This window comes from Panulirus ornatus, chromosome 18 (genome assembly GCF_036320965.1).
Source record: "Panulirus ornatus isolate Po-2019 chromosome 18, ASM3632096v1, whole genome shotgun sequence".
Classification (NCBI taxonomy): Eukaryota; Metazoa; Arthropoda; class Malacostraca; order Decapoda; family Palinuridae; genus Panulirus; species Panulirus ornatus.
In genome coordinates, this window is record NC_092241.1 from 45,624,533 (window position 1) to 45,643,857 (window position 19,325).

The 19,325-nt window shown below is 41.2% G+C and overlaps 1 protein-coding gene across 7 annotated transcripts in view; it reads right to left on the reverse strand.

Moving 5' to 3' along the window:
* The window catches only part of LOC139755051 (uncharacterized), a 502,140-nt gene that overhangs the window by 10,669 nt on the left and 472,146 nt on the right, over positions 1–19,325 (reverse strand). For all 7 annotated transcript variants that reach the window (XM_071673053.1, XM_071673055.1, XM_071673054.1 and 4 more), the window contains 2 exons: positions 7,279–7,409; positions 3,846–4,164 (listed from right to left, as the gene is read on the reverse strand). In XM_071673053.1, coding sequence (XP_071529154.1) covers positions 3,846–4,164; positions 7,279–7,409 — 450 coding nt within the window. The remainder of the gene's footprint in view (positions 1–3,845; positions 4,165–7,278; positions 7,410–19,325) is intronic.

Here is a 19,325-nt window from a genome sequence, read left to right on the forward strand (position 1 = left end):
GAATAACCTTGCCAACCAGTCAACAGTCACCCCCTTTTTTAATAAATTCCACTGCAATACCATCCAAACCTACTGCCTTGCCGGCTTTCATCTTACGTAAAGCTTTTACTAACTCTTCTCTGTTTACCAAATCATTTTCCCTAACCCTCTCACTTTGCACACCACCTTGACCAAAACACTCTATATCTGCCACTCTATCATCAAACACATTCAACAAACCTTCAAAATACTAACTCCATCTCCTTCTCACATCACCATTACTTGTTATCACCTCCCCATTAGCCCCCTTCACTGAAGTTCCCATTTGCTCCCTTGTCTTACGCACTCTATTTACCTCCTTCCAGAACATCTTTTTATTCTCCCTAAAATTTAATGATACTCTCTCACCCCAACTCTCATTTGCCCTCTTTTTCACCTCTTGCACCTTTCTCTTGACCTCCTGTCTCTTTCTTTTATACATCTCCCACTCAACTGCATTTTTTCCCTGCAAAAATCGTCCAAATGCCTCTCTCTTCTCTTTCACTAATAATCTTACTTCTTCATCCCACCACTCACTACCCTCTCTAATCAACCCACCTCCCACCCTTCTCATGCCACAAGCATCTTTTGCGCAATCCATCACTGATTCCCTAAATACATCCCATTCCTCCCCCACTCCCCTTACTTCCATTGTTCTCACCTTTTTCCATTCTGTACTCAGTCTCTCCTGGTACTTCCTCAGACAAGTCTCCTTCCCAAGCTCACTTACTCTCACCACCCTCTTCACCCCAACATTCACTCTTCTTTTCTGAAAACCCATACAAATATATATATCCCGAGGGATATATATATATATATATATATATATATATATATATATATTATTTTTTTTTTATTATACTTTGTCGCTGTCTCCCGCGTTTGCGAGGTAGCGCAAGGAAACAGACGAAAGAAATGGCCCAACCCCCCCCCATACACATGTATATACATACGTCCACACACGCAAATATACATACCTACACAGCTTTCCATGGTTTACCCCAGACGCTTCACATGCCTTGATTCAATCCACTGACAGCACGTCAACCCCGGTATACCACATCAATCCAATTCACTCTATTCCTTGCCCTCCTTTCACCCTCCTGCATGTTCAGGCCCCGATCACACAAAATCTTTTTCACTCCATCTTTCCACCTCCAATTTGGTCTCCCTCTTCTCCTCGTTCCCTCCACCTCTGACACATATATCCTCTTGGTCAATCTTTCCTCGCTCATTCTCTCCATGTGCCCAAACCACTTCAAAACACCCTCTTCTGCTCTCTCAACCACGCTCTTTTTATTTCCACACATCTCTCTTACCCTTACGTTACTCACTCGATCAAACCACCTCACACCACACATTGTCCTCAAACATCTCATTTCCAGCACCTCCATCCTCCTGCGCACAACTCTATCCATAGCCCACGCCTTGCAACCATACAACATTGTTGGAACCACTATTCCTTCAAACATACCCATTTTTGCTTTCCGAGATAATGTTCTCGACTTCCACACATTCTTCAAGGCCCCCAGAATTTTCGCCCCCTCCCCCACCCTATGATCCACTTCCGCTTCCATGGTTCCATCCGCTGCCAGATCCACTCCCAGATATCTAAAACACTTCACTTCCTCCAGTTTTTCTCCATTCAAACTCACCTCCCAATTGACTTGACCCTCAACCCTACTGTACCTAATAACCTTGCTCTTATTCACATTTACTCTTAACTTTCTTCTTCCACACACTTTACCAAACTCAGTCACCAGCTTCTGCAGTTTCTCACATGAATCAGCCACCAGCGCTGTATCATCAGCGAACAACAACTGACTCACTTCCCAAGCTCTCTCATCCCCAACAGACTTCATACTTGCCCCTCTTTCCAAAACTCTTGCATTCACCTCCCTAACAACCCCATCCATAAACAAATTAAACAACCATGGAGACATCACACACCCCTGCCGCAAACCTACATTCACTGAGAACCAATCACTTTCCTCTCTTCCTACATGTACACATGCCTTACATCCTCGATAAAAACTTTTCACTGCTTCTAACAACTTTCCTCCCACACCATATATTCTTAATACCTTCCACAGAGCATCTCTATCAACTCTATCATATGCCTTCTCCAGATCCATAAATGCTACATACAAATCCATTTGCTTTTCTAAGTATTTCTCACATACATTCTTCAAAGCAAACACCTGATCCACACATCCTCTACCACTTCTGAAACCACACTGCTCTTCCCCAATCTGATGCTCTGTACATGCCTTCACCCTCTCAATCAATACCCTCCCATATAATTTGCCAGGAATACTCAACAAACTTATACCTCTGTAATTTGAGCACTCACTCTTATCCCCTTTGCCTTTGTACAATGGCACTATGCACGCATTCCGCCAATCCTCAGGCACCTCACCATGAGTCATACATAGATTAAATAACCTTACCAACCAGTCAACAATACAGTCACCCCCTTTTTTAATAAATTCCACTGCAATACCATCCAAACCTGCTGCCTTGCCAGCTTTCATCTTCCGCAAAGCTTTTACTACCTCTTCTCTGTTTACCAACTCATTTTCCCTAACCCTCGCACTTTGCACACCACCTCGACCAAAACACCCTATATCTGCCACTCTATCATCAAACACATTCAACAAACCTTCAAAATACTCACTCCATCTCCTTCTCACATCACCACTACTTGTTATCACCTCCCCATTTGCGCCCTTCACTGAAGTTCCCATTTGCTCCCTTGTCTTACGCACTTTATTTACCTCCTTCCAGAACATCTTTTTATTCTCCCTAAAATTTAATGATACTCTCTCACCCCAACTCTCATTTGCCCTTTTTTTCACCTCTTGCACCTTTCTCTTGACCTCCTGTCTCTTTCTTTTATACGTCTCCCACTCAATTTCATTTTTTCCCTGCAAAAATCGTCCAAATGCCTCTCTCTTCTCTTTCACTAATACTCTTACTTCTTCATCCCACCACTCACTACCCTTTCTAATCAACCCACCTCCCACTCTTCTCATGCCACAAGCATCTTTTGCGCAATCCATCACTGATTCCCTAAATACATCCCATTCCTCCCCCACTCCCCTTACTTCCATTGTTCTCACCTTTTTCCATTCTGTACTCAGTCTCTCCTGGTACTTCCTCACACAAGTCTCCTTCCCAAGCTCACTTACTCTCACCACCCTCTTCACCCCAACATTCACTCTTCTTTTCTGAAAACCCATACAAATCTTCACCTTAGCCTCCACAAGGCTATACATATAAAAAATGTAAGAAATAATTTAGAAAACTGAAACTTCTAGCTTGAAATGAAATGAAAAATGAATGTCACATAATGGTTCAACCTCTGGCTATGGAAAAGGGAAATGTATAATTTATTCACAGAAACATCAATAGTAGTTTTCATCAATTTAACCACTGTATCATACTGCCTGGTCCACTTCTCCTCTTATCATGAAACTGGAATATTGGCTTATTTCATTCTCCCTAAAATTTAATGATACTCTCTCACCCCAACTCTTATTTACCCTCTTTTTTTACTTCTTGCACCTTTCTCTTGACCTCCTGCCTCTCTCCTTTATACATCTCCCACTCATTCGCACTATTTCCCTGCAAAAATCGTCCAAATGCCTCTCTCTTCTCTTTCACTAATAATCTTAATTCTTCATCCCACCACTCTACCCTTTCTAATCTGCCCACCTCCCATGCTTCTCATGCTACAAGCATCTTTTTTGCAAGCCATCACTGCTTCCCTAAATACATCCCATTCCTTCCCCACATCCCCCTTATTAAAAAATGTATTTACTCACCTCTTTTACACAGGTCATGTCGACATCCATGAAATCAGTAGGATTGATTGTACTGTCTCTTGATCTGGGTCTTGGGGGTGGAGTTGTGGACTGTTGAGCTGATACTTTGCTTACTCTTGGAGTCCTGGATACTGATGGTAGATTTGAAGAGGAGGAGGAGGACGAGGCAGATGAAGAACGAGCATTGCCTGCTGTTGAGGAGTCAGTGTGAGGATTTACAGTGGCTGAAGAATCAGAGGGTGCCAGGCCTGAGACTTGAAGAATTTCTGCTGTCTTGAGAAGAGAAGTTAGATCTTCAGCTGCTACTGTCATTTCACCCCTAAAAAGTTATAAAAGAATAAATATCAAGGTATTCATTTCAATTCACATAAAATGAAATAAAAATAACTGGCAAAAGCTACCACAGGTTTTGACCTGTCAATGTTGATGACATTCATATGCAAGGATATGTATAATTCTTGTATCTATATGACAAAGGTTCAGCTGAATCCTTATAATGAAAACTGAGGTTAAGCTAAATTCTTACAAGAATTCTTAACAGAATGTACTAACAACTTAAACAATTTTGTCACAAACTATAAAAATTTGCATTTTAAGATTTCTTTCTCTACCAAACCCATGGTCTACTACTTTTATGAAAATACTTAATCTGCAATCACAAACACCATGACTCAAAACTATCAACTCTCATATAAAATACTCAAAGTTGATACATTTTTAATACCTACTGCAATATTGTGTCTTAAATTTCTCATTATGAAACTATATTTCATAATGTGATTGTTCTCTGTAGTTCAAATATCATTGTACCAGCAGAAAAAATGCTTTACTTTCTTAGTACATTTCTAGTTTAAGTGTTGAAACAGAAGCATAAACCCTCAGTACTCATTTCAAGTACTGTATTGATGTTGAATCTTAAATAATGTGATACACAAGTCAAAATAGAGGAGATTCTCATGTACTGTTCACCTATACTATGGCTGTTTATCATAGTTATAAATGAGTCATCATATCAAACATAGATATCCTCTACACAGGTTCCATGTATACTGCAGTATTTACAACAGCAGTTATGAGTATTCACTCACAAGATGACGGACACCATTTTACCAACTGCGGCACAGAGTTCTGGATATCCAGAGGTTTTTTCAACCATGGGGAAGAACAGTGGCAACTGGGACTACTTCTAGCCAAGCCTGGTGGGTTCCAGCAAAATGGTGGTGTGAAGATGCCAGAATTTTGTGGTCAAGCAGCCATCTACCTATTCAATACTGGTACATGCTACAAACACCTTTCTGTATCCTATAGGAAATAATTCATACCATATCTATAATCATCCTTAACGCTTAATGCTACCTTGCTAATGCGGGAAATGGCGAATAGTTTGAAAGAAAGAAATCTATAATCATATACATTATTACATACAAAGTACAATAAAAGTAATATTAATCATTAAAGAGAAATGTATGTGGGTCTCCTTCACTTCCAGTAGACAAAACCCAGAAATGTGTTAAACTGATCCAGAAAAGCACATTGTATGCTAACAAATCTGTCAAATCTGCATTCTCATGAGTTGGCAAGACAATGTGTGATATAAAATAAGAAAAGATTCGTAGCCTGTCATATAAAAAGTTAATAATCTGCCTCTACTGCTCTCACCAGATTGACCTTCCAAATGCTGAAATAAGTTTTACATACCAAAACAGTAAAGTACACTGAGAAGACTTTCTTATGGAACCAAAAAACATCAATGAAAATAATCAAAAACAGAAACAAGCAATACAGTCCTGAACTTACCAAGGGAAAAATGAAAAAAAATTGTGGGAGGATATTAGTAATACATCTTACAAACATGGTGAGGAACAAAGAATGAATATCGGTAATCAAAAGTTGCTGAAAGATATTGGTATACCAACCAACTTGCCTACTATGTGTTCAGATGAGCTGCTTGAGCACTGTGATATGAAAGATGAAAACATTCACAGTCAAAGAAGAAAATTATTTCCTAGTTCAGTCTCCTAAAGTGAAATACATCTTAAAAAAAAAAATAGTGTAATGAGAAAAAAAAGAATATCATTTGAGAATAATGAAATAACCAAAAAACAAGTGATATGACTAAACTTAATGAAGGATAAAAAAAAACTGGTGGAAGCAAATTAATATTTCACAAAAGTGGAGGAGAGAAGAACATCAGTACATCATTCTAGCTATCTATCAATATCTCTGATGCCCATTCCCTCGAGGAATTCCCATCAAGGGGGTCGCCATTGTTTCACTGTAGTCTTGAAATTCCAGCTTTTAATTACTGGCATCTCATATATCTTCAAAATTTTCTTCTCTCAACCCTTTCACTGCTGCTGGTAAGTATTTTTCAAGTCTGCTTCAGCTGGGGTGAGTAAACCCTAAGTATTTTTTTTTTTCAGCTGGGGTGTATATATATACAGGAATTAACGTTTGTCGGAACTTTTCATGCATTGTTTGCAGACACTGCAGCTTGTATTTATTCCACACTGAAGTTATATGAAATTTTTGAATCGGTAATTTTGACAAGATATTCAGGATGAAAACCCATAACAATCACAATCATACTTGCTTGTGACAAAAGCAATTCAAAATACCACTCATCTCACTAAATATACCTAAAAATACTCCAGTAGTACCCCATTAGCCTGGCAGTAAAACTGCACAAGTTAACAGGTGCATAGCATATGTAAACAATGTCACACCAGGTACTGGTGGGTCAGGTGTAAAACTTAGTTCCTTAGGTACTGGTGGATCTGGCAAAAAGTCTCTTTCTTCAGAAAGCTTCATGCTCACTGTATAACTCTTTGTGCACTTCATTTCATCCACCCTGAAGGGGTTTTTGAAACAGGCAACAAGGTATATTTTCAATGTTCCTGGGAGTTATGAGGATTCTGTCTACTCCATATGTGTGCTGACAAGTGTGCAAAGGATATGTTGTTGGATCTTAAGGTACTGAAAGGAGCTGCAGGTATGATTGATAAATTTTTGGTAGGGGAAAGTGTGAAAGATTGTTGCGGTCTTAGACAAAGAATTAATGTGTGTGAAAGAAGTTGTGAAAATGATTGGGTTTAGAAAAGTGTGTGAGCAGAGATGCCAACAGAGACAGAGAAAAGTGGAATAGGGTGAAAGAAATATGGGGATGGAACAAGAGTGGAGGATATTTAAGCAAGCAAGCATTTCAGAAGTGGAAGGTGGGACATAGATGTATAAGAAAGGGTACTGAAAGGAGGGAAAAGAAAATTAAATTGATGATGAAAGACAAAAGAGAGGTGTATGGATGGTATTTGGAGGGCAGGAGTGCAAGGAAGCCATGACAGATATGTTGCCAAAGTTCAGAAATATCACTTGAAGGAAAGACAACTGGATATAATATACAATGTAAACAAGATTAATAATTTGATGGACTTACTTGTATATGTAATTAACAATGCTGAATAGTTCTTCAAACCGCACATCTCGAGGCATGATAATGATGGGATGCTGACAGGGATTGTCTCGCAATACACCTCTGAAGTATGGACTGACTGCCGATAACACTGACTGAAAAGTAAAATGTGAATGAAGATGAGAGTAAGAAACATCATTTACAAATTATAAGATATAATTTCTGTGATTTGAAAATTTGATGATAAATGACTGCAGGTAAACACAGTGGTGATATCTTTTGGCATTATGGACAGGATGAGTGAAGAGACTGAATATGAGAATATACATGTAAGTGGAGCTAGCAAGGAGGAAGGGGAGACAGGAAACAGAAGGATGTAGTGAAAAAGGCTCTGAGTTACTGGGGCCAGAACATGAAGAAGGGGATGTCAGCATGAGATAGAGCAAACTTGAGTGCTGTAGTGTAAAGAGGGTGACATGCTGTCAATGAGCTGAACCAAGGCATGTGAAACAATCATGTGAAACAATGGAAAACTGTAGGGCTTGATTGTAGAAAGTAAGTTTTGATAAATTATTCACAATGGCTAGAAAATGTACGTAAGCAAATGAGGTTGTTTCTCATCTCTTCCTGATGCTACCTTGCAAATACAAGAAATGGCTTGGAAGTATATGTTCTTCTCAAAGGCTCAAGCTGGAGTATATGAATACAAATGGAAGTAACCTGGATGTTCTATCCATGAGTGAAACTAACCTCTATCGGAAAGGGGAAGAAAGGTTTTGGAATGTTCTATGGGTAAAGTTAGAGGTTAGTGTGAGGGCGAGAAACATGGAAGAGGTTTATTTTTAAAAAGAGTGGTGGGAATGTGTGTAAAGTGTAAAGAAGAGTGATGTGGATAAAAATGATAGTGGACTGTGGAAAGTAGGTGACTGTCAGTGCTTATGCACTTAGAAACAAGAGGAGAGAGGAAGAGAGGCGAGTGCTCGGTATAGAAAAGAGCAAGTCTCCGAGCAATTCTGATGCAGAGGATTGAGTATCAGTGATGAGTGATATGAATGCAAGAAAGGGTGAAGTGGCAGATGAGCGTATAATTTGGGGATACAGAGTATCCAGTTTAGTGAGTGAAAATGGTGAACAGATTGTGGGGCTGTGTGCTGGAAAAGGACCAGTGGTTGCGAATACCTGGTTTAAAAAGAGGAACATACATAAGTATATGCGAGCTAATGAGATAAATGGTGGGCAGGCACCAATAGATTATGTAATAACTGATATGCATACAAAACAATGGCTCTTGGATGTGAATGAGCTGAGAGGAGCAAGAGATGGAACATCTGATTACTGCCTTGTACAGGTGAGGGTGAAGGTTTGTACAGGCATTAGGAAATGAGGAAATGTTATGGGTGTAAGAAGGATGGTGGAAGTGTGTCAGCTTGGAAAAGAGGATTATGGGAAAAGATACCAGGAGAAAATGAGAGGTGACTAAAGGTGAGAGAAACTGATACTAAGTGAGTCAGTGAGGACTGGAAGGTATTAGGAAAGCAGTACTTGCATGTGTGAGAGAAATGTGTGGTATGCAGAAGGTGGAAGCATGTAAAAAAGGGTTGTGAGTGGTGGGATGAGGAAGTTAAGTTGCCACTGAAAGAACAATGAGAGGTATACAGGCAATGCTGCAAGAAAAGAGTGCAAGTAATTGGGAGATGTACCAGAGATTGTGGCAGGAGGTAAAAGGATGGGAGCTGGGGCTGAAAAAAGGGGTAAATGATAGTTGGAGTGACAAAGATCAGCAAACTTTAGGGAAAATATGAGGATGTTTTGGAAGGAGGTTAACTGAGAGAAAAAACAAGGGAACAAATTGAAACATCAATGAAGGAAGGCAGTACATTATATGTGAGTCAAAGCTTTCCTTTATTCAAAGAAGTGCTATGATCTCCCCTCTTCATCTACTGATTGGTCTTTCTGGTCTTTAGCTATGGGCATTGCTAACAACTTCTGTTACTCCGCCTTTCTTTCACTTTTCCATTCTGATGGTACAATAGCTGTTTCTCCCATAAATAAGGTAATTCTCCTTAGTTCTCATTTTTCCTCAAACTCTACCTTGGATGACTCTATCATTCCTTCACCCTCTGGTTCTCATCTTACCAATCCTATGCCCATCCCCTTAATCTCTTCGAACTGCCAAAAAGAGAGCTTCTCTATAGACACAGGAAAGGCTTATGGTCCTGATGGCATCCATCTCCATGTACTGAAAGTGTTACTCTGAACTTGCACCTATGCATGCTTGTCTGTTCCATTTCTGTTTAAAAACAGAACTTTTCCTTCTTCTTGGAAGCATGCATTAGCACATTCCATCCCTAAGGAGGGCTACAGTTAAAAAACCTGTTGCTCTGACATCTACAATTTCCAAAGTATTTGAATCCTTCTTCAGCTCCCACACCCTTAGATATCTTATTTCTCAGTCTTTTCTCCATTCAAAAGTATAGCTTCTGTAAGGTAAGATCAACTGAAAATATTCTTTTCTATCTTACTATGTCTGGTCATCATCCCTGGAACATTTTGGGGAATCTTAGGTAGTTGCCCTTGCTATATCCAAAGCTTTTGACAGGGGTGGCAGAGTCTCATCTCTAAGCTCCCCTCTTTTGGTTTCTCTCCCTCACTTTGCTCTCTCATATCTAGTTTCCTTTCAGGCCAATCTATCTCCATGGTTATTGATGGATTAGCCTCTCCCCATTCTCCATCAACAGTGATGTCCCTCAAAGTTCTGTCTTGTCTCCTACACTATTTTTCTTTTTTATCTGAGTTCCTTTATTCTACAAATAATCAAATGCACTTAACAAATGCTGACTAACACTACATCCTCCACATCCTTCAATTCCACTCCTTCTCTCACTTGATTTGCATCTCATCTCAATATCTCAGTGGGGTAGAAAAAATATGGTTAAGTTTAATGCCTTCAAGACCCAGTTCTGCTCATCTCTCAATAAAAAATTCCTAACAACTTTCATTTCTCTTTTGATGGTTTTGTAAGTTCCACCTCTTAACTCACTGAACATGCTGGTCTTACTGTAACATCCACTCTCTCTTAGAAACCCCATATAATAGAAATAGCTATGTCTGCCACACAGAAACTGGGGGTCCTGTTTAGGTGTCATAATTTCTTTTCTCCCAAACATCTGCTCCATTTATATAAAAGACTGATTCGTCCTTGTGGGAGTACTGCTCTCACATATGGGGTGGTTCTAGGTCTGTAATTTCACTTGACAAAGAGAGTCAAAAGCAGTCCAACTTATCAACCCTCCCAGGTTCACTTCAAAACTTGACCCATTTGCCCTACACCATAATGTTGGTTCACTTTCTCTTCTACAGGTATTACCTTGGTTTTTGTTCCTGACAGCTGGCTGCATATATGCCCCCACCACTAGTTAAGACTATGCAATACTTGGTAAGCTGTTGTGTCACAGAGTTAGTATGTGGACAATGGCATCTCAAAGAGAGGGCCATTTTCATAACGGATTCTTTACCTACACTTCAAAGATTTGGAACTCTCTACCCTGTCATGTCTTTCCTACAGAGTGAGTATTTTGGTGGACTCAAAAATGGGTTTGATGACCGGGTGGTAGATGTGAGTTGTTTTACACAATGAGGAATGAGGTGAAGGAGTCAAGTCATGTGGTTTGGTGAAAAGAAAAGTGGTGAAAGCTTCGCTTAAATGAGTGGGGAAAAGTGGCAAGAGTGTTTGGAACTCCAGTTGAACTTTTTAAGAAAGGAGATACCTGTGTTACTGACTGGTTAATGAAGTGTGTATGGATCATGCTGAAGTGACAGAAAATATGTGAAATAGTTGACAGGAGGTCAAGAGAAAGGTGCAAGAGGTGAAAAAAAGGGCAAATGAGAGTTGGGGTGAGAGAGTATCATTAAATTTTAGGGAGAATAAAAAGATGTTTTGGAAGGAGGTAAATAAAGTGCGTAAGACAAGGGAGCAAATGGGAACTTCAGTGAAGGGCGCAAATGGGGAGGTGAAAACAAGTAGTGGTGATGTGAGAAGGAGATGGAGTGAGTATTTTGAAGGTTTGTTGAATGTGTTTGATGATAGAGTGACAGATATAGGGTGTTTTGGTCGAGGTGGTGTGCAAAGTGAGAGGGTTAGGGAAAATGATTTCGTAAACAGAGAAGAGGTAGTAAAAGCTTTGCGGAAGATAAAAGCCGGCAAGGAAGCAGGTTTGGATGGTATTGAAGTGGAATTTATTAAAAAAGGGGGTGACTGTATTGTTGACTGGTTGGTAAAGTTATTTAATGTATGTATGACTCATGGTGAGGTGCCTGAGGATTGGCGGAATGCGTGCATAGTGCCATTGTACAAAGGCAAAGGGGATAAGAGTGAGTGCTCAAATTACAGAGGTATAAGTTTGTTGAGTATTCCTGGTAAATTATATGGGAGGGTATTGATTGAGAGGGTGAAGGCATGTACAGAGCATCAGATTGGGGAAGAGCAGTGTGGTTTCAGAAGTGGTAGAGGATGTGTGGATCAGGTGTTTGCTTTGAAGAATGTATGTGAGAAATACTTAGAAAAGCAAATGGATTTGTATGTAGCATTTATGGATCTGGAGAAGGCATATGATAGAGTTGATAGAGATGCTCTGAGGAAGGTATTAAGAATATATGGTGTGGGAGGAAAGTTGTTAGAAGCAGTGAAAAGTTTTTATCGAGGATGTAAGGCATGTGTACGTGTAGGAAGAGAGGAAAGTGATTGGTTCTCAGTGAATGTAGGTTTGCGGCAGGGGTGTGTGATGTCTCCATGGTTGTTTAATTTGTTTATGGATGGGGTTGTTAGGGAGGTGAATGCAAGAGTTTTGGAAAGAGGGGCAAGTATGAAGTCTGTTGGGGATGAGAGAGCTTGGGAAGTGAGTCAGTTGTTGTTCGCTGATGATACAGCGCTGGTGGCTGATTCATGTGAGAAACTGCAGAAGCTGGTGACTGAGTTTGGTAAAGTGTGTGAAAGAAGAAAGTTAAGAGTAAATGTGAATAAGAGCAAGGTTATTAGGTACAGTAGGGTTGAGGGTCAAGTCAATTGGGAGGTGAGTTTGAATGGAGAAAAACTGGAGGAAGTGAAGTGTTTTAGATATCTGGGAGTGGATCTGGCAGCAGATGGAACCATGGAAGCGGAAGTGGATCATAGGGTGGGGGAGGGGGCGAAAATTCTGGGAGCCTTGAAGAATGTGTGGAAGTCGAGAACATTATCTCGGAAAGCAAAAATGGGTATGTTTGAAGGAATAGTGGTTCCAACAATGTTGTATGGTTGCGAGGCGTGGGCTATGGATAGAGTTGTGCGCAGGAGGATGGATGTGCTGGAAATGAGATGTTTGAGGACAATGTGTGGTGTGAGGTGGTTTGATCGAGTAAGTAAAGTAAGGGTAAGAGAGATGTGTGGAAATAAAAAGAGCGTGGTTGAGAGAGCAGAAGAGGGTGTTTTGAAATGGTTTGGGCACATGGAGAGAATGAGTGAGGAAAGATTGACCAAGAGGATATATGTGTCGGAGGTGGAGGGAACGAGGAGAAGAGGGAGACCAAATTGGAGGTGGAAAGATGGAGTGAAAAAGATTTTGTGTGATCGGGGCCTGAACATGCAGGAGGGTGAAAGGAGGGCAAGGAATAGAGTGAATTGGAGCGATGTGGTATACCGGGGTTGACGTGCTGTCAGTGGATTGAATCAAGGCATGTGAAGCGTCTGGGGTAAACCATGGAAAGCTGTGTAGGTATGTATATTTGCGTGTGTGGACGTATGTATATACATGTGTATGGGGGGGGGGGGGGTTGGGCCATTTCTTTCGTCTATTTCCTTGCGCTACCTCGCAAACACGGGAGACAGCAAAAGAAAAAAAAAAAAAAAAAAAAAAAAAAAATCTGCATAGTGCCATTGTATAAATGCAGGGGGAACAAATATGAATATATGAATGGACAAATTACAAAGGTATAAATCTGTTCCATGCACCAGTTAAGTTGTATGGGAAAAAGGTGCATGAAAGGGTGGTGGCAAGCACAAAGCAGCAGACTGGGGAGGAGCAAAGTGCACGTGAGCAAATTAGGCCATTTCTTAGTCTGATCTGTGTTACCTTGTGAATAAATAAGGGGAAATGGAGAACATATATGGAAAAATTTTTATTTCTTCTATCATACTTTGTCGCTGTCTCCCACGTTAGTGAGGTAGCGCAAGGAAACACATGAAAGAATAGCCCAACCCACCCACATACACATATATAAATACACGCCCACACACGCACATATACATATGCAGACGTGTGTGTGGGTGGGTTGGGCCATTCTTTCGTCTGTTTCCTTGCGCTGCCTCGCTGGCGCGGGGGACGGCGACGGGGCAAAGTGAATAAATAGATAAATATATATAGGGGAGAAAGAATACTTCCCACGTATTCCCTGCATGTCGTAGAAGGCGACTAAAAGGGAAGGGAGCGGGGGGCTGGAAATCCTCCCCTCTCATTTCTTTTTTAAATTTTCCAAAAGAAGGAACAGAGAAGGGGGCCATATGAGGATATTCCCTCAAAGGCCCAGTCCTCTGTTCTTAACGCTACCTCGCTAATGCGGGAAATGGCGAATAGTATGAAAAAAAAAAAAAAAAATATGCAGACAAACACATATATACACATGTACATATTCATATTTGCCGCCCTCAGCCATTCCTGTCGCCACCCCGCCACACATGAAATAGCACCCCCTCCCCCCATATGGAAAAGACAACAACAAAGGCCACATTTGTTCACACTCAGTCTCTAGCTGTCATGTGTAATGCAGCAAAACCACAGCTCCCTTTCCACGTCTAGGCCCCACAAAACTTTCTATGGTTTACCCCAAACACTTCACATGCCCTGGTTCAATCCATTGACAGCACGTTGACCTCGGTATACCACATCGTTCCACTTCACTCTCTTCCTTGCATGCCTAACACCCTGCTGCATGTTCAAGTCCCGATTGCTCAAAATCTTTTTCACTCCATCCTTCTACCTCCAATTTGGTCTCCCACTTCTTGTTCCCTCCATCTCTGACACACATATCCTCTTTGTCAATATTTCCTCACTCATTCTCTCCATCTGACCAAACCATTTCAATACACCCTCTTCTACTCTCTCAACCACAATCTTTTTATTACCACACATATCTCTTCTTTTCCGAAAACCCATACAAATCTTCACCTTAGCCTCCACAAGATAATGATCAGACATCCCTCCAGTTGCACCTCTCAGCACATTAACATCCAAAAGTCTCTCTTTCGCACGCCTGTCAATTAACACGTAATCCAATAACGCTCTCTGGCTATCTCTCCTACTTACATAAGTATACTTATGTATATCGCGCTTTTTAAACCAGGTATTCCCAATCATCAGTCCTTTTTCAGCACATAAATCTACAAGCTCTTCACCATTTCCATTCACAACACTGAACACCCCATGTATACCAATTATTCCCTCAACTGCCACATTACTCACCTTTGCATTCAAATCACCCATCACTATAACCCGGTCTCGTGCATCAAAACCACTAACACACTCATTCAGCTGCTCTCAAAACACTTGCCTCTCATGATCTTTCTTCTCATGCCCGGGTGCATATGCACCTATAATCACCCACCTCTCTCCATCAACTTTCAGTTTTACCCATATTAATCGAGAATTTACTTTCTTACATTCTATCACATACTCCCACAACTCCTGTTTCAGGAGTATTGCTACTCCTTCCCTTGCTCTTGTCCTCTCACTAACCCCTGACTTTACTCCCCAGACATTCCCAAACCACTCTTCCCCTTTACCCTTGAGCTTCATTTCACTCAGAGCCAAAACATCCAGGTTCCTTTCTTCAAACATACTACCTATCTCTCCTTTTTTCACATGGTGAGAGTAAGTGAGCTTGGGAAGGAGACCTGTGTGAGGAGGTACCAGGAGAGACTGAGTACAGAATGGAAAAAGGTGAGAGCAATGGAAGTAAGGGGAGTGGGGGAGGAATGGGATGTATTTAGGGAATCAGTGATGGATTGCGCAAAAGATGCTTGTGGTATGAGAAGAGTGGGAGGTGGGTTGATTAGAAAGGGTAGTGAGTGGTGGGATGAAGAAGTAAGAGTATTAGTGAAAGAGAAGAGAGAGGCATTTGGACGATTTTTGCAGGGAAAAAATGCAACTGAGTGGGAGATGTATAAAAGAAAGAGACAGGAGGTCAAGAGAAAGGTGCAAGAGGTGAAAAAAAGGGCAAATGAGAGTTGGGGTGAGAGAGTATCATTAAACTTTAGGGAGAATAAAAAGATGTTCTGGAAGGAGGTAAATAAAGTGCATAAGACAAGGGAGCAAATGGGAACTTCAGTGAAGGGCGCAAATGGGGAGGTGATAACAAGTAGTGGTGCTGTGAGAAGGAGATGGAGTGAGTATTTTGAAGGTTTGTTGAATGTGTTTGATGATAGAGTGGCAGATATAGGGTGTTTTGGTCGAGGTGGTGTGCAAAGTGAGAGGGTTAGGGAAAATGATTTGTTAAACAGAGAAGAGGTAGTGAAAGCTTTGCGGAAGATGAAAGCCGGCAAGGCAGCAGGTTTGGATGGTATTGCAGTGGAATTTATTAAAAAAGGGGGTGACTGTATTGTTGACTGGTTGGTAAGGTTATTTAATGTATGTATGACTCATGGTGAGGTGCCTGAGGATTGGCGGAATGCGTGCATAGTGCCATTGTACAAAGGCAAAGGGGATAAGAGTGAGTGCTCAAATTACAGAGGTATAAGTTTGTTGAGTATTCCTGGTAAATTATATGGGAGGGTATTGATTGAAAGGGTGAAGGCATGTACAGAGCATCAGATTGGGGAAGAGCAGTGTGGTTTCAGAAGTGGTAGAGGATGTGTGGATCAGGTGTTTGCTTTGAAGAATGTATGTGAGAAATACTTAGAAAAGCAAATGGATTTGTATGTAGCATTTATGGATCTGGAGAAGGCATATGATAGAGTTGATAGAGATGCTCTGTGGAAGGTATTAAGAATATATGGTGTGGGAGGAAAGTTGTTAGAAGCAGTGAAAAGTTTTTATCGAGGATGTAAGGCATGTGTACGTGTAGGAAGAGAGGAAAGTGATTGGTTCTCAGTGAATGTAGGTTTGCGGCAGGGGTGTGTGATGTCTCCATGGTTGTTTAATTTGTTTATGGATGGGGTTGTTAGGGAGGTAAATGCAAGAGTTTTGGAAAGAGGGGCAAGTATGAAGTCTGTTGGGGATGTGAGAGCTTGGGAAGTGAGTCAGTTGTTGTTCGCTGATGATACAGCGCTGGTGGCTGATTCATGTGAGAAACTGCAGAAGCTGGTGACTGAGTTTGGTAAAGTGTGTGGAAGAAGAAAGTTAAGAGTAAATGTGAATAAGAGCAAGGTTATTAGGTACAGTAGGGTTGAGGGTCAAGTCAATTGGGAGGTGAGTTTGAATGGAGAAAAACTGGAGGAAGTGAAGTGTTTTAGATATCTGGGAGTGGATCTGGCAGCGGATGGAACCATGGAAGCGGAAGTGGATCATAGGGTGGGGGAGGGGGCGAAAATTCTGGGGGCCTTGAAGAATGTGTGGAAGTCGAGAACATTATCTCGGAAAGCAAAAATGGGTATGTTTGAAGGAATAGTGGTTCCAACAATGTTGTATGGTTGCGAGGCGTGGGCTATGGATAGAGTTGTGCGCAGGAGGATGGATGTGCTAGAAATGAGATGTTTGAGGACAATGTGTGGTGTGAGGTGGTTTGATCGAGTGAGTAATGTAAGGGTAAGAGAGATGTGTGGAAATAAAAAGAGCGTGGTTGAGAGAGCAGAAGAGGGTGTTTTGAAGTGGTTTGGGCACATGGAGAGAATGAGTGAGGAAAGATTGACCAAGAGGATATATGTGTCGGAGGTGGAGGGAACGAGGAGAAGAGGGAGACCAAATTGGAGGTGGAAAGATGGAGAAAAAAAGATTTTGTGTGATCGGGGCCTGAACATGCAGGAGGGTGAAAGGAGGGCAAGGAATAGAGTGAATTGGAGCGATGTGGTATACCGGGGTTGACGTGCTGTCAGTGGATTGAATCAAGGCATGTGAAGCGTCTGGGGTAAACCATGGAAAGCTGTGTAGGTATGTATATTTGCGTGTGTGGACGTATGTATATACATGTGTATGGGGGGGGGGGGGGTTGGGCCATTTCTTTCGTCTGTTTCCTTGCGCTACCTCGCAAACGCGGGAGACAGCGACAAAGTATAAAAAAAAAAAAAAAAAACATATCTCTTACCCTTTCATTACTTACTCAATCAAACTGCCTCACAACACATACTGTCCTCAAACATCTCATTTCCAACATATATCCTCTTTGTAAATCTTTCCTCACTCATTCTCTCCATGTGACCAAACCATTTCAAGACACCCTCTTCTGCTCTCTCAACCATACTCTTTTTGTTACCACACATCTCTCTTACCCTTTCATTACTTAATCAAACTGCCTCACACCACATATTGTCCTCAAACATCTCATTTCCAACACATCCACCCTCCTTCGCACAACCCTATCTATAGCCCATGCCTTGCAACCATATAACATTGTTGGAACTGCTATTCCTTCAAACATACTCGTTTTTGCTTTCCGAGATAATGTTCTCGCCTTCCACACATTCTTCAATGCTCCCAGAACCTTTGACCCCTCCCCCACCCTGAGATTCACTTACATGGTTCCATCCACTGTTAAATCCACTCCAAGATATCTAAAACACTTCACTTCCTCCAGTTTTTCTCCATTCAAACTTACCTCCCAATTGACTTATCCCTCAACCCTAATGTACCTGATGACCTTGCTGTTATTCACATTTACTCTCAGCTTTCTTCTTTCACACACTTTACCAAACTCAGTCACCAGCTTCTGCAGTTTCTCAAACGAATCAGCCACCAGCTCTGTATCATCGGCGAACAACAACTGACTCACTTCCCAAGCCCTCTCATCTACAACAGAATGCATACTTGCCCCTCTCTCCAAAACTCTTGCATTCACCTCCCTAACAACCCCATCCATAATCAAATTAATCAACCATGGAGACATCACGCATCCTTGCTGCAAATTGACATTCACTGTGAACCAATAAATTTCCTCTCTTCCTTCTCGTACACATGCCTTACATCCTCGATCAAAACTTTTCACTGCTTCTAGCAACTTGCCTCCCACACCATATATTCTTAATACCTTCCACAGAGCATCTCTATTAACTCTATCACATGCCTTCTCTAGATCCATAAATGCTACATACAAATCCATTTGTATGTACATGTATTTTTTTTCATAAATGTTCACATACATGTTCTACATTGGTTGATATGTATGTTTAGTACCACTGTATAAAGGCAAGGGGGATAAGTGTTCAAAATACAGAGGTATAAGTTTGTTGAGTGTGCATGGTCAGTTGTATGGAAGGGTACTGATTGAGAGGGTAAAGGCATGTACAGGGCATCAATTTGGGAAGGAGCAGTGTGGTTTCAGAAGTGGTAGAGGATGTGTGGATCAGGAGTTTGCTTGAGTGTGAGAAATACTTAGAGAAACAGATGGATTTGCATGAGACATTTATGGATCTGGAAAAGGCATATGACAAGAGTTGATAGAGATGTCTTGTGGAAGGTCTTAAGAATATATGGTGCAAGAAGCAGGCAAGTTTCTAGAAGTAGTGAGAAGGTTTCATCAAGGATGTAAAGCACATGTGTGAGTAGAAAGAGAGGAGTGAATGGTTGCAGTGGTTGGTATGTGGCATGGATGTGTGATGTTGCACTGTTTAATTTGTTTGTGGGGGATTAGAGGACCTGGAAAGTGAGTCAGCTGTTGTTTGCTGATGATACAAAACTGGTGGCAGATTTGAATGAGAAACTGCAGAAATTGGTGACTGAGTTTGCAAGTGTAAATGGAAGACGTTCAGTGTACATTTGAATAAAAGCAAGGTTATTAGGTTTAACAGGGTTGAGGGACAGTTTAGTTGGGAGTGTGAATTTGAATGGAGAAAACTTGGAGGAAGTGAAGTGTTTTAGATACCTGGGAGTGGACCTGGCAGCAAATAGAACTAT